This window comes from Musa acuminata, chromosome BXJ2-9 (genome assembly GCF_036884655.1).
Source record: "Musa acuminata AAA Group cultivar baxijiao chromosome BXJ2-9, Cavendish_Baxijiao_AAA, whole genome shotgun sequence".
Classification (NCBI taxonomy): domain Eukaryota; kingdom Viridiplantae; phylum Streptophyta; class Magnoliopsida; order Zingiberales; family Musaceae; genus Musa; species Musa acuminata.
Genome location: NC_088346.1, coordinates 6,818,481 through 6,833,443, shown reverse-complemented (window position 1 = coordinate 6,833,443; position 14,963 = coordinate 6,818,481). Strand labels below are relative to the sequence as shown.

Below are 14,963 nucleotides of genomic sequence, written 5' to 3'. Positions count from 1 at the left end.
TGTAAGGTTTACAAGTAACCTGTTATTATTTCAGGTACACCATGCATTTGTGCTGGTACATTAAACTTCTTTCACCTACCACTGCTCTACTTTCCTGAAAGTTAGCACATCTTGTGATATATATATATGCCTCAGCTCTTTTGTAGGCTTCTCCACTTTTGTATTTTAACTTGATCATACATCTTCCAATCCGTGGCAACACAATACATTAGAATGACTTGCTCTGAGAGCTCAACATGGTCTCATAAAACAAAGCTTTGTGGTGTTACCATGACCTTACACAGAGCCACGAGCTAAGATGGAGGACAGTAGGCTACTGTGGTAACTCTTTTATATTGGGTTGTTTGACCTTCAATCTTATACCCTTTTTCATTCAAGACTTTTTGTGTTTTCTTGTTAGTCATCATCAAATCTCCAAGAGATCTCGATGTCTGCTCCCAATCCATGAACAGCTGTCTTATTTGGCTGTGTCCCACTTTTTCTTATCTTTTTTTTTCTTCTTCCCATCCAATAATTTTCTTGATCTTGTTGAAAGATTCATGGCAGCCTTCAGGAGTGGAGGATCTGGCTATCCAACATCTCAAATTAAAAACTACTAGCTGTGGGCACAACCCTCTAACCAAATTTGACTAATTATGTCTGTCACAATTAAATCCAATAGAGCAAGAATTGCGGTTTTCCTACATGAGTTCTTGGTCGATGATGTTTCTCCATAAACAAACCATAGACTCGAATCTTAAGCATGTGACAAATCACACATATAAGATATACAGGACAACAAATGAATTCATGAGAAACTCGAGGTCTGCACAAGTTCAAATATTACTTTAGACTAAAACAATCAACAATGTTGCATATCAAACAGAAAAAAGTTTCTTGCATATTAGAACAGTAACGTGAAAGGATGGCTTACGTAGCAAATACCGGTGGCGACAAGTTCTACAGCATGTCTGCTGCCACAATACGAACAGCAATACCCTATCCATTCTGATTATTGGCTTGTCTTTTCCATTTGTTCGTTGATTGTGAATTTCAAAATGTTGCACAACAGTGAGAACACAACTTAATTAGGTTCTGCAAGCATAAACCGGATGATGAATTGTATCTGAGGATGTAGTTATTGCACGTAAAAATGAGCTGACTGTTTTATGCACTCCCCACTTTGAGCTGCTTGTGGGCACTGAAGAAAGACCACCCCCAACAGCTTGGCCTTTTAGCAGATTATGAATGATGCAAAATGGCAAAGGTCTTCAAGAAACAACCTGCTCAGTTCAGAAACCCAAACATTGACCGAGATAAGTTGTGATTCAACGTACCAACTCAAAAAACTCAAATGGAGAAGCCTATGATATTATAAGTTCCCAGAGCATTTTGGACCTGCATTATGTCAGCTAAGCAGGTAGGCCAGCTTCGATTTCCTGCAGCCGAAGGGTAACAGCTCTCTTGTGAGCCTCCAGCCCTTCGACTTCTGCCATCTTTGCTACATGCGGTCCAATGTTTTTGAGACCTTCCTCGGTTAAGGACTGTACAGTTATGTATTTGAGAAATGAGTTTAGTGACACCCCACTGTACATTCTTGCATATCCGTATGTGGGAAGGACATGGTTGGTGCCGCTAGCATAATCACCAACGCTCTCCGGCGTCCATTGTCCTAAAAAGACTGAGCCTGCAGTGATCCACAGAAGTTACTAGACAATTTTAGCAAAGAATTTATTGTCCTCAACAAATTTTAACTGTAAATGATGCTTTCCAACAGATGAGTTTCAATTGATTGGAGACTGTGTGATAATAACGATACGCTCCAAAGAGAGTAAAACAGAACTTCTTTCTCTAACATGTTGAAACAATGGTTATAACCATAGCAAATTACCAGCATTCTCAATGAGACCCTCCCACCTTTCCGCATCCTTGACGTTGATGATCAAATGCTCAGGAGCATACAAGTTCGAGAAGGAAATTGCCTGCAAAATACAATGTTTTTTGGTTCTTTCACAAGCAAACAAAAGGGAGCTAGAACTACACAATTTAGCAATCCAGTGTAAACTGATGCTTCTGCTGTAAATAAACCACAGCCCAGAGCATAGAGCACAATATTGTATACAGATCCAGCGGATTGCCAGGACTTTGGTATTAAGCTAAATATGCTCAGGCCCATATTTCCAATCACTTCAGATGATAAGGTCAATACTAATAGCTTCAATATAATACCAAAAACTTCAGCAATGTCCTTGAAACTTCAACTGCACCTAGAAATAAGCCCATAGGCACTTTGAAGTAGACTAGTTAACTTAATTTAGTATATATATGTCAGTTGCATTAGTAATGGATTTAGAACCTCTAGTCTGGTTGAAACCATGTGGCATGCACAAGCAGGTATTCAGAACCAACCTCAACCATGTCTCTGGCAAACACAACATAGCTATGACTCAGTGCTTTTGAAGCATATTCTCCTCTGGGAAGGCTAGCACATTGGTTGCTAACTTCAGCCTGGATAGCATCAATATCCACTCCATCTCCGGCAACGACAAGAACCACCTGACTATCTGGACCATGTTCTGCCTGTAAATTTAGTAGAGTACAAAAAGAAATAAGAACATCAAACCAAGAAAATTTTAAATGCCAGTTTGATACCTATTTTGGAAACATATTGGACCATACAGTACCAGTAAACCAGGCTATTTACGGACCTATACAACCCAGAATCATTAAATAAAATAATAGATAAATGAATAACATATGTACTAGTATCAAGCTAAGCGTTTTGATACCGGCAGTTGGTCAGGTTGGAAAATACTAGACAGCATATGCTAATCTGACTGATGCTTAAAACCTTGCAACTAAAGACCTACAGAGCATCAATTTGAAAAGTGAATTCATATAAATTTAATATATTTTTGGTTTGCTGGTCTTAGAATTGACTACATACGTCAACATCTTTGACTTGGGATTTTCTGGAGCCTTATTCCAGATAATAGATGCCCACTACCTAAATAGCTCGCATAAGAAAGTAACAACACAAGAAATAAAAAGAATATTCTCCATCAAACACATGCTAATCAATTGAACAATACAAGTGCAAACAGAATAAAGACCTGAGAGGAGATCTGCAGCTACATGAACAGGATTGGCATGCTTGTCAGCAATGACCAGAACCTCTGAAGGGCCAGCAGGCATGTCAATGGAAACCATTGCTTCACTGTTCTGCAGGAAAAGAGAAGTACACCAAAAAGCAGGTTAATCTCAGACCAACAAATTGGAAGGCTCTGCGGATCGACCGGAAATTGAAATATTGTAGCACCAAATCTCTGCTCTTATGATTAGGAGGATATGTCCAACCACAAATCTCAAGAACCATTTTAAGAGAAGAAACAACACGATATCTTGGGAAATCAAAATAGAAGCTACAACATTTTAAAAAAGTTGATCTAAATAGATTGAAGATAGAATCAGGAGTAGAAGACTATTACACAACAATTCTTACGTGTTCCATAATCAAATCCTTTCATTAACAGTGATAGTATGATGCTGCCAGGTTCTTAGTCAGGGCTAGTTTTAGCAATTTAGATTAAGAAAAAAATAGTTTTATTTAAAATCCATGTTAAATACAACTAATAGATGATATTTTGATTGTATCCAGGAGTCAAAATGATGTCAAATCTATAAAAAGTAGATGACAAGCATTAGTGTTACAATAGGGCTTCTAAAATGAGAAAAAGTTGGGTAGTAATAAGAATTCTGTTACAGTTGACAAAAAGTTACAATATGGTTCTAGTGGTTCTTTGTCCACAAAATGTCAGCCCTCAGTTAGAAAGAGTCCTTAAGGATTCAAAATATTGAAAAAAAGGATCTAGCTGAAGAAAACAATGAAGATTTCTAGTGGTGATTTTATTTCTTAACTTCTACAACTATGTATAAGTGTGTGTGTGTATATATATGTATACACACACACACACACACACACATATATATATATATATATATGTTCTATCTTGACTTGTTACCTAAAATTTATTTTTTCTGCTGATGAGATCAACCATATAGCAGGCTTTTCTTTCCATTTGACATGTACATATGATGCTTAAGATGATGGTTGTTCCTAGTTCCTACGCATCTTTCTCATCTATATTCTGTTCTCTTTCCATAGTTAAATCTTGTTCTATCTCGGCTTGTTACTAAAAGGTACTTTTTCTGCTGATACAATTAAACATATAGCAGGCTTTTCTTCCCATTTGACCAAGACTAGTTCTCTACTTATTCTAATTGGGCCCTGATCTCCGTGGTGTATCTCTGGACAGAGTCTTCATAGTGCAAGCAAATACAACCTAAAGATTGTAAAATTAAAAGAGGAAAAATGTGGAACCAAGGACAGAGAGTAAAGAATTAAAGCATAAGGGAAGCTAAGGAATCAGAACCATACCTGGAGAATCATTTTTGCAGCAGTAACATATTGATTTCCTGGGCCAAAAATTTTTTCGACCTGCAAGAAACCATTAAAGGTTCAGATATTAAGTATATGGCCAGTCAATTGTAACCAACACTGAAATTGAGTTGAAGCGATGGATAGTTATGGCACCATCAACAGGGAGATTATAAACCATCAAAAGAAGATGACGTACATTTAAGCACATTTGATATCATTTATGCATGGTAGAATAAGTACTGACGGCTGTCTTTGGTTTCATTCAAAACCAGACATTTGGATTTGGAGTAATTGCAGATGATGGTTAGATAATGGAAGGCCCCACAACAAAGTTTTTATTCAAAATGAAAAGAAGCTCACAATGACCGAAAGAGATACTGGAAAATGAGCTCATTAAGAAATATTTATGCATTGTGCACCTAACAAATACAAAGAATGCAACAAGAAGTGTTTGCTCTTTGATGCAAAAAAGTACTCACATGGAAGATTACAGAATAATAGAAGATAAGCTGCAATAACATAAGCCCAGTAATCCTAGAATTTACAGTCACTAATTTTACAAGACAACCAGCTGCTTTTAGTATATTTTCCTCAAACATATAAAAGAAAATAATTCATAAAGTAACCCCCACTACATACTGGAATTTTGTACCTTTGGGCAAGATGGAGTTCCCCAAGCCATTGCTGAGACTGCCTGAAGATATAACAGATAGAAATTAGTCAAAGCACAAGAAAAGCCATTTGCAGAACAAAAAAGGGTGCTCAAAATCCTTGAACCTGAGCTCCCCCAGCTTTTAGAATGTGAGTTACACTGGCTTTCTTGGCACAATAAAGTACTTCCTGCAGCAAAAATAACGAATTCAACTTCATCTCAATGTGGGGCCAAGGTTCTTGTAGAAGGCTACCTTGCAAATGCTACCATCACGACTTGGCGGAGTTGCAAGAACAATAGTTTTGCACCCGGCAATATGTGTGGGCTGGTGCACGGAAGAAATCAAAAGTCAACCATATCTGTTCACCATCATGCATCAAAACTCAACAATACCATGACTGAACCGCCACAGCCATCCCTAGGAATAGATTAGCATACCACTGAAAGCATGAGAGCAGTTGAGGGTAAAACTGCAGTACCCCCTGGAACATAAAGCCCTACAGCGCCGATGCACCTTGCTATCCTTTTGCACCGAACTCCCTATGCATAATCATTACATCCAAAACCAGTTAATGAGAGCAAGAAAAACTTGGTGACAAAATAAAGAATACTACAAGTCATTTGCTTACTGTCATATTCTCAATATCCTTCTCAGGAACCCTTTGAGCATCATGAAATGCATAAATATTGGCATATGCCACATCAAATGCTTTCCTTACAGCTGGATCAAGCTTAACAATCACACAACAATACACAAACATTAACATGTATTGGTTGAAGCAAGTACAAATAGATGACAACAAAAATACAAGTTTTCTTTAACTAAAGATATGACTAATACAACCACATTGCTAATGAGAGCAATTTCCCACAACGTTTTACAAAGTCTGATATTGGCATGGTCTCTAATAAAAAAGATCCTGAAATCTCTTAAGAAACTTAATGGCACAATAACAGATAACTAACCACAATGATTATGCTAAAGCCCTTGAACTGATAACATCTAGACCAAATGTATCATAAAAGGTAACTGAGAAAATGCAACATAACAGTTATGAAACATATTTGAATTGAAAAGACTTTTAACAATTTGGAAATAACCTGAAAGAAAAAGCCTGGTAGCAATGATCACCTGCCCTAAAGTTGATAAGTGATAGACACAACCAAAAATGTCAAATGCATACTTGTTCAAAAATAGCAATACAGCAACTAAATTTGAAGACAAAATTTATCATTCTACAGTCAGCTCAAAAAGAAGAATTCACAGCATGTTATAATTCTCATTGGATTACTGTTAAAACCAGCCTACCTCTGGAACCGGAAGATCAGAAACAAGCTCAACTACTTTGTCAAGTACAACTTTGTCAAATTTTGCCGTATAACTGGGTCAAGAAAAGAAAAAGAGATTTTGGACTTCTGAACAACTGATAACTTCATTAGTTGTTCAAATGAAAAATTCTATACAATATTTAGAAGCATATGTAGGAATCACTGACTCTATTACTGCAGCATCTCCTCTGCACTGTACATCATCCACGATTGGGTTTACCTACCCATAAAAAGTGCAATATAATTGTCATAGTAGATTTACCACTTAAAGGTCCAACAATTTCATTATCAAACTTACCACACTAAAAATGGATGAGAAATCAATACGAGGGCGAGCCTTGAGAGAATCAACCTCAGTATGAGTAAGCTCAGAAAGCTTATAAGATTTCATTGCACTCCTAACAATTCGACCTTTCAATCCTGTATGATCACCAATTGTCAATGTCAGAGGCACTGCATAACTTATAAAAGACAAGTACATAATGTGATCATTTTACTTAAATTCTTGCTTCACAGCCTCATTTCACTAAAATGCAGAAATTATTTAAATATTAAAAAATCCAAGTTATTCTTAAAGGTTTTAACAAATCAAAGAAATATGTCAGTAACCACGAGCAAAAAACTTTCCTACTGATAGAAAATGAGAATTCATAAAAACAGGAGGTACAAGTACCTTTAGGCAAATAGCATATGTTATATCTTGATAAATTAAGAGCACAAAGTCCCAGGGAATGGTCAATGGTACGAGTGCCAACAAATCTGTTAGTCCTTGGAAAAGATAAAATTGTACTGTCCATTAGACACCTTTATCCTGCAAATGATGGTAAAATGACAATATAGAAAAACAAATTACAAAAACCATAGCCCTAGTTTTACAGAACAGGTAAAAAAAATTACTTTAACTAGAGTATAAAAGAAAAGCACACAGCATAACTGTCATATTCAAATTAATCTCATATTGCAATTACTCTACCAAGAAGATGAGCCCATCTGCAAATAATCTAAAAGGGAACACTAACTAAATATATCTGCATATTAAGCCCACCTTCATATCTAGAACCTGATAATATGGAATCAGCAAATTAAAGGTAGTCCCTTATGATCACTGTCCATCATAGGTAATCACGAAGGATCCATAACTATGTCAGATGAAGCTTAAGTGCATAAAAAAAATGAAATGTGCAACCCAATACGTAAGGCTCCGGCTAATACAGGGACTGTGGAGGATCAATATAAATCTAAATTGCAAAGAAACAACCTTATCATGATACTAAGGTTCATCTTCTAATAGTGTGGTTCAGTGCACAGAGCTCCTGCCAATTTAGGTTCTCAAGAAGATCATCTTACCCTAGTGAGCAGAAAGAAAGTTTACGTCACTCGAGCCTTTGGTCTTAGAAATTCACCATCAATTGAAGGTCCTAATTCATTGTCATTAGAAATGTTGTTGCAGCTCTATCCAAGGGTTTAAATAGGCGCCCGAGCGCTCGGGTGAGGTGAGGCCCGAGCGCCTCAAGCCTCGATCATGCAGCACGCTTCAATGAAGTGCCGCCTAGGCACTGGCTTGAACCCAGGCACCAAACACCTCAAGCAAGCGCCTGGTTGAAACAAAGTTACCGAATTAGAATATTATGTCTGGTTCAGTTGAACAGTAAATTACTTGGTTCGATTAAACTAAGCTACATAATGTTACTAAACTTATGCACGCAAACCCCCATCCGTTGCCCCCCTGTCCCACTCCCCCACATAACCTTGAGCCATAAACTAAGCTGCACAGGACCGATGCTTCCGTTATCGCCGAAGGACAAATCCGAAGGCCTAGCTTTCATGTGCAATTCCCTCCGCAGCCGCTACTTTCATGTGCAGCTCCTTCCATCGTCGAGGGAGAGGACCGTAGCTTCCTCTGCCACCGCGAACACATCTGAAGCTTCCTCTGCCCACGACGTCACCGTCTGCAACATCCACTGCCATCGTCCATAGCTTCCTTCGTCACTGCCATCACCGTCATTCAAAAGTTCCTCCATCACCTCCATCCTCTCCTTTCCCACTTTTCATCGTCGGTATCTTTTCTCTCCTTTAACTACTGTTAACAGTTTATTAAATATTGTTAACAATAGATTGTTAAGCACTGTTATCATATAATAGTCCTTATTTAGATTTTAGCACTACTAATCTCTATTTATTTAGAAATGTTATTAGGGTTTTAGGATTAATGACAAGTGTACAAAGCAATTCAAAAGATTCATCAAAAATTCAAGAAAGGATCCTGCTTAGAAATATAATTATCTAAAGGATCCTTTCAATTTAATGTCATATTTATATTTATATAATCATATTTGTCAATAATATTATATATTTTTTATATTTTAATGTTTTAGAGCCCCTAGCTTTGCTTGGGTTTAGGAGAGCGCCTAGCGCCTCAAGCATTTTTAGACCCTGACGCCTTTTAGCACCTAGCACTTTTTAAGTCACTAGCTCTATCATTAATCATTTGCAAGCTACAAACTAACAGTTTTCCACAAATATAGCAAGTGACAATAGTTGGTAGACTAGTTTGAGAGGGATAATGTGGCAAACAAAAAAAGATCAAAAGGGATAAATGCTTTTTAGTGAGCGATTGGTAGTTCGTAAATGACCGATGAAAAATTGTATCCATCGAGCCCACAAAGCAGCCAACAAACTTGCAGTGTTTATGATAGTTCTATGAGACTCATCCTTTTGCCTTTAGCCTAGCTGTGATGAGAAATTGCCATGGACGGATCAGAAACAGCCATTCACCAGAAATCGCCAACATGTGCTAAACAGCATGCAGGTGGCAAAAGATGGCATATCTGACAACCAAGGTAGCAATGATGCTTCGAGGTCATGAAGATGTGAATATGGGCTAGGATTTTGGGTAGATAAGCATATGGGACAATGGAGGGAAGAGGATAGCTCACAGGTTAAGTGCATTGTGAACACAAACTCATTCTTTATAGTTGAACCCATTAAATACAGCATCAAATCCATTTAAGCCTCATCGGATTGACTTTCTAGAATAATTAACTCGAGTTGGTCCAGCTACTCTGATGATATAAAAACAAATCTATGATAGTGGTTTCCCTGACATAACTTTGAGGACATGTCGGTCATGATAGCCATTCTCTTACCCAAAGCAGTATATCATAGAGCAATTGCCATTATTGACATACTAGAACTCTTTAGAAAGTGGACAGTCAGACTTGAATATAAATAATTAGTGTACTTAGGGTGGATGCACAAGTTTAACTCCATACTATATACTCTTGAAACATCCAAATCCAATGCAGGAAAACTACAACTTTTTTACATCCACTTGATACAAATCCTGTGGAGTGCATCAATATTGTAGAGAGTTAAACAAATTTCCTATGTTTGTGATAAAAGGGCACCACATAAATTCTTTCAAATAAGAGAGCATTTTGTGACATGATCTTTAAGAGAGAGTATCTGATCGGTAAACACAAGTGACGATATAATATTGCGAGGATGATCAAGAGCAACTCCCTAATGCAATTATAAAACTGAAACAACTCTTAATCGTCTAAATATGCAATCTTGATAAGAAAAGTCAAGAAGAAGAGGTTTAAATCAAGGTTTGTCGTACCGTACCATACCGATGTTTCGATCCGAGCTTGGTACGGTATGGTACCGGTGTACCGAGCGGTACATCCTGGTGTACCGAACAATTTTATTTTTTTCATTACTGTAGCACTAATACAATATAGTACTGTAGCACTGTAGCGGTACGAGACAATCCATGTACCGGTATGTCATCGGACCGGTACGTACCGCCCATACCGGGCGGTACCATTCGGTACTGCATACCTTGGTTTAAATTTCGTCAACTAGGGAAACAAGAAGGCTGTTGTTGAGTATTTGATCATTTCCGAAGAGGAAATGAGCAAAATTACATCAAGAAATGTTCACCAAACGTAATGATCGGACTAGGAGAGCGTTTCAATTAGTTCCTTGATGATAAGTTGGTGAGGATGGCAATTCATGCAGTTTAGGTTGGGTTAAGCTGGTTTCCAGGCTAACAAAAGTCCACAGAATTTAAAGCTGATCAGGCATACGTGTGATGGGTGAGGGTGTGAGGAGAAGGAGAAGAACAAAAAAGTAAAAAATAAAAAGGAAGGAGTGTGAGGATGAGTACTGGACTGTCATGGACAAAGTTGTAAATGAGGTGTTTGATGTAATACACATATATGTCCGTGTCTTTCGATTTTTGTTCATGTTTTGCACAGCATATAGAGGGCTTATAGTAGGCTTGATAGCCTTATTTTGTTTGGTCTGTAGTGGACCATCTTGGACTTTTTGTTGCGCGACCGTTCAGAACTTGCGAAGCCTATATTCGTAATTTGTATTTGCTATCATGTGTTTGTTGAAATTGTTGCTTGTGGATATTGAATAAAATATTTTCTCTAACTCATCTTCTCTTTTATAGGCCCTTAAGTGACCATAGGAGGTTTTGGGGAGGTTGACCATTGGCGGACGAACACGCAAGGGTGTCGCACGACGTAGGCAAAACCAGCCAAGTCTGTGACAGTGGTATTAGAGCAGGACAAGTACACTTAAAAATACTTGGCATATAAACGTGGGGGATTTTAACCTTTAGAAATCTTTAAAGTATATTTGGAGTATTGGGTTTTCAGGTGGTACAACTTTGATCACCAACTCTGATCTTTTAAGTATGTCTATGTCAGGCTGTTTAATGTAGATGTTCTAAAAAACACATTGGTCTCCTTGATTGTATATGTTTTTCCGTATCTACCAGCCATAAATTGATTGGACACACCAGCATGATCTGGTTAGTGTAATGATTCTGGTTTTTACTGATCTTCTATCTGAATTATACATGCTGGAGATATGCTTGTGGAGATCAGCAGTGGATGATCATGCCACCATAAAATGAATTAGCTGCAATGTATTCAGAATCATGGCTTGTGCGGAAGGTAACTGAAGCATGTTTATGAAGATTCAGCTTAAATTATGAATTACAGTAGCCTATGTATGCCCTGTTACACAGTTTGATCAGTGTTGGCATTTAGTATCACTGCAGAATGTGTTTGCTTTTAACATACTATTGTTACATTTAGTGTTGATTTGCATTTTAACCTACAAAATAGAAGTGATGAATTGTTCTCCTCGTGATCAATCGAGAATTGCAATCCTGTTCACTTTAACTAGCACTTTTTGATACATCTAAAGACTGGTGTGACGAGTTACGTGTTTGCAGTATGGTATTGGTACATTGTGAGCATCTAATTATTTCTGTACTCGAGCTATTGTGACAGTTAAGATCGGCATTGAAGTACAAAGGTAAAATTTAGTGACAAAACTAGTATCCAAAAATTTGATTTCACCAAAAGGCTACCGCTCTTTTGTTACAGTTATTCGGCGGGTTGGTAGCAGGAAACTGTACGCGAAAAAAGGAATCAGGCGGAAGAACTGACGCAGAAAGGAAAGGTTGAAGTGCAGAACGAAAATTCGCACCTTCGCTCTCATTGTCGAGGTGACGCTCTCATTGTCGAGGTGACGCTCTCGAACCTTCTCCGATCTCCGAACCCTCTCTCTCGCGCTTCGAGCCGCTGCGCTTTCCGGAACAATAGGAGCGAGGCTTTCGTCGGGTATTTATGGAGCTCACGGCTTCAGAAACCCTAATCGAGGATAACAATTGGGTCATGGCTCGAATTGGGCCCGATCCATCTACGTGCCTCGACTTGTTATACCCGATGACCTATTTGCTAATGTTGCTGTTTCTCTTGGTGCCCAAATCAATCAATTCTTAGGATTCATTCAAGATGTTGATGTATTTTCTTCCTCCTGAGGAAATTTTTGGTATGTATGTCATATCATATTATGTCTGCCACTTGCATTTCATGTATGTTTGAATTGCTAGAATAACATAACACCATGGCCTTCGTGTGAATTTTTTGAGTTGCTATGGTCGTCGATTTGGTGGTTCTGTTGAGAACGTGCTCCTTTTCTAGCCATACATGATGGTCCTTTTAAAGGACATATATAATAAATTATATATTACCACAAGCTTGCACCCAGAAATACAAATAAATTGCATGGTGGCATTGGACACTGAGACTGGCCATATAACATAATTACAAGTGCAGTTCCGTCGACGACACAGGAGTAGATGGCAAGCTAGATGATGAAGAATGGGTCATAACTCATAGCGCCTCATTAATTTTATGCCATGAAATGTGTTTGTGATACTATTTCTGTTCTCATTACAATTTTGTAGTCAAGTATGCCAACCGTAGCTCTCAGCCAAGATCAGAATATTGTAAGATTTTTTCTATGTTTGCTTTCAAGTAATACTTTAAAATAAAGTGAAACTCAAGTCCTTCATGTCAGGTTGTAGCAAGCTTGTGGGCTGCTGCTATTATAGGGACGTGGTGCAATCTCCTCACTGTCGTTTATGTCGGTGAGAAACTATTCCTTTCTTTAACTGCTTCAAGACATTAATTTTGTCTCATTTGTTTTGTCTGGTTATTTCATGTATGATGATGTAGGGAAATGCTTATTCAGTAACAAGGAAAATAAGAAACATATGAATTTTGGTTTTCTACTGCATATAATATGTGAGGATACTCATTTTCAATTTTTTAATATATAAAATAAATCATTGACTTAAAATACTGATTGAGCCGTATGTATCAATCGGTGTTTACCGGTTTGACGAAATGTCCATACTGAATCATATCGTTCAATACCGAGACAATAACATTGATTTCTAATTTTCTAGTATATCATTCAATGATGTCGATATAATCCCTGTGTTCCGATATTATACCAGTCTTCTATGATAAGTAAATCATTTATCTAAACAAGTTGGAATACAGTGAAAATATACAACCATTGATGTTCTACAGTGAGTAATTCTATGAGCAAAATTGTTCACAAGAATTGCCGAAGCAGATTAAACAGAAACAATTTAACTAAATGAAGAAAGCTTGTTATATCCTTAATGCTATATATTGTCTAATTGGTGCAGGATTTGTTTGCTCTCAGACGCTGCCAATACTGTATGAGAAATATGAAGATCAAATTGATGACTTTCTGTATAACCTCCTCGGGCAGTTCCAGAATCACTATAGCAAGCTGGATGTGAGTGTGCTGAGTAAACTATCCAAAGGAAATCTCAGATCAAAGAAGAATGACTAGAGTCCATCCTTCTTTGGTTCATCTTGTCTTCTATTGTGCAATCGACATTCTGTATTGCTGTCAAATAAAGATGAAAGCCTCCACCACTATTGTGAACACAACAGCAGCAATTCTGTGCATAGTCTTTTTGCCACCGAATGCAGGTTTCTGATACCCCAACTGGTTGTCAAGCAATTATGCAAACAGAGCATGATGTTCTTTAGGTCAATTCCGATGCATTCTAAATGTTTCTTTGAGCATTCTTTGTTGATGCTTAATCTCAATGATCAAAGTTTGGAGGTTTTTGGTTTCTAAATTAATACTCTTTTTTATCATAAAAACCAGCACTGCTCTCTGCTTGCCTGTGATCTGACAAAAGCCTTAACAAACACAATGCTGCACTGCATTGATTCTCCCAAAACTTCTCAGCATGCTGAAGCATTTTAGTGGCACAGCCAGGCAAATGAATATAACCAATTTCACAGGTAATCTGCATAGTGAAAGTTAGCATGGACTGTTTCCTCTGTTCATGCATTCTCCAGAGCCCAGAAGTCCAAGATTTGAACACATGCAGATGATAGTAGCAAATTTTCTATACACAAGCAAATAGCCAGAAACATGGAAGGAGATCTTCTATGTTACGGTCATTATTGCTTTCTGCTCCATTTTCACAGCTGCATTCAAGTGAAAGAGTTCTTGATGTAGCAATTCTGAAAGATCTGCTTGCTAGACTTGGCAGGCCACCTGCTCCAACCCTCCATTCAAACTCGAAACTGGTTGTTTGATTGTTGTTGCAGCATTAGATAAATGACTGGATCAAGTCAGTAAAGTATAAACTGAGTGAATATGATTAGTTCAATGCACCTGTAGATGTCAATGTTCATCACCATGAAAAATCCATAGCAATTGACTAGGCCTTTGTCTCTCTTTAAATGGAAACTGTGATCCCAATAGAGTTCTTATTTAAAGTCACAACTTGGGTTTGATGAGAGTGACTCTTATGTCCAGTTACCGATCACTTTTCTTCACAGCTAATGGATAATATTGAAGACCAGATTCTATCTAATCCATTGAAGAACTTTTGAACTTTGACTTGTGTACCATGTTCAACACATCTACTATGTTTTCTTGTGAAAAATTGAAGTTGAACCCTTATTTAAATTTAAATTATATCTGTCATCTGTGCATTTCAATTTTTTGCAATGTGTGGCTATTCCTAAATCATCTTTTAGTCTGAAAAATAATTTATACTAATCAATTTGGATGTCTCAATAGAGACGAAAATAATAATCGAAAGGAAAGTAACCGACCACCGTACATTACGCAACGGGACGTGACATCTAATGGCGGATGGCTTGTCGTCTCCTTTCTCGACGTATGTTGAGT

The 14,963-nt window shown here is 37.6% G+C and overlaps 1 protein-coding gene across 1 annotated transcript; it reads right to left on the bottom strand.

The window, feature by feature from the left end:
- Positions 1–806: 806 nt before the first annotated feature.
- Positions 807–12,062, bottom strand: LOC103997528 (histidinol dehydrogenase, chloroplastic). The gene is made up of 16 exons (XM_065125169.1): positions 11,913–12,062; positions 7,075–7,212; positions 6,700–6,821; positions 6,569–6,621; positions 6,382–6,454; positions 5,702–5,803; positions 5,511–5,612; positions 5,326–5,397; positions 5,198–5,260; positions 5,073–5,114; positions 4,418–4,477; positions 3,082–3,201; positions 2,389–2,559; positions 1,871–1,961; positions 1,378–1,666; positions 807–1,262 (listed from the first exon to the last, which is right to left on the bottom strand). Exons 2-15 carry the CDS (start codon positions 7,196–7,198, stop codon positions 1,392–1,394), a joined length of 1,470 nt encoding a protein of 489 aa, XP_064981241.1. The 5' UTR covers positions 7,199–7,212; positions 11,913–12,062; the 3' UTR covers positions 807–1,262; positions 1,378–1,391.
- Positions 12,063–14,963: the final 2,901 nt, after the last annotated feature.

Coding starts and splice junctions, on each gene's coding strand:
- LOC103997528 (XM_065125169.1), bottom strand. CDS start 7,198: ATGGACAGTACAATTTTATCTTTTCCAAGGACTAACAGATTTGTTGGC. Junction 5,804..6,381: donor CTGATCTTCCGGTTCCAGAG/GTAGGCTGGTTT, acceptor GTGATTGTTAAG/CTTGATCCAGCTGTAAGGAA. Junction 2,560..3,081: donor TCCTCTCAGGTCTTTATTCT/GTTTGCACTTGT, acceptor CTAAATTTACAG/GCAGAACATGGTCCAGATAG.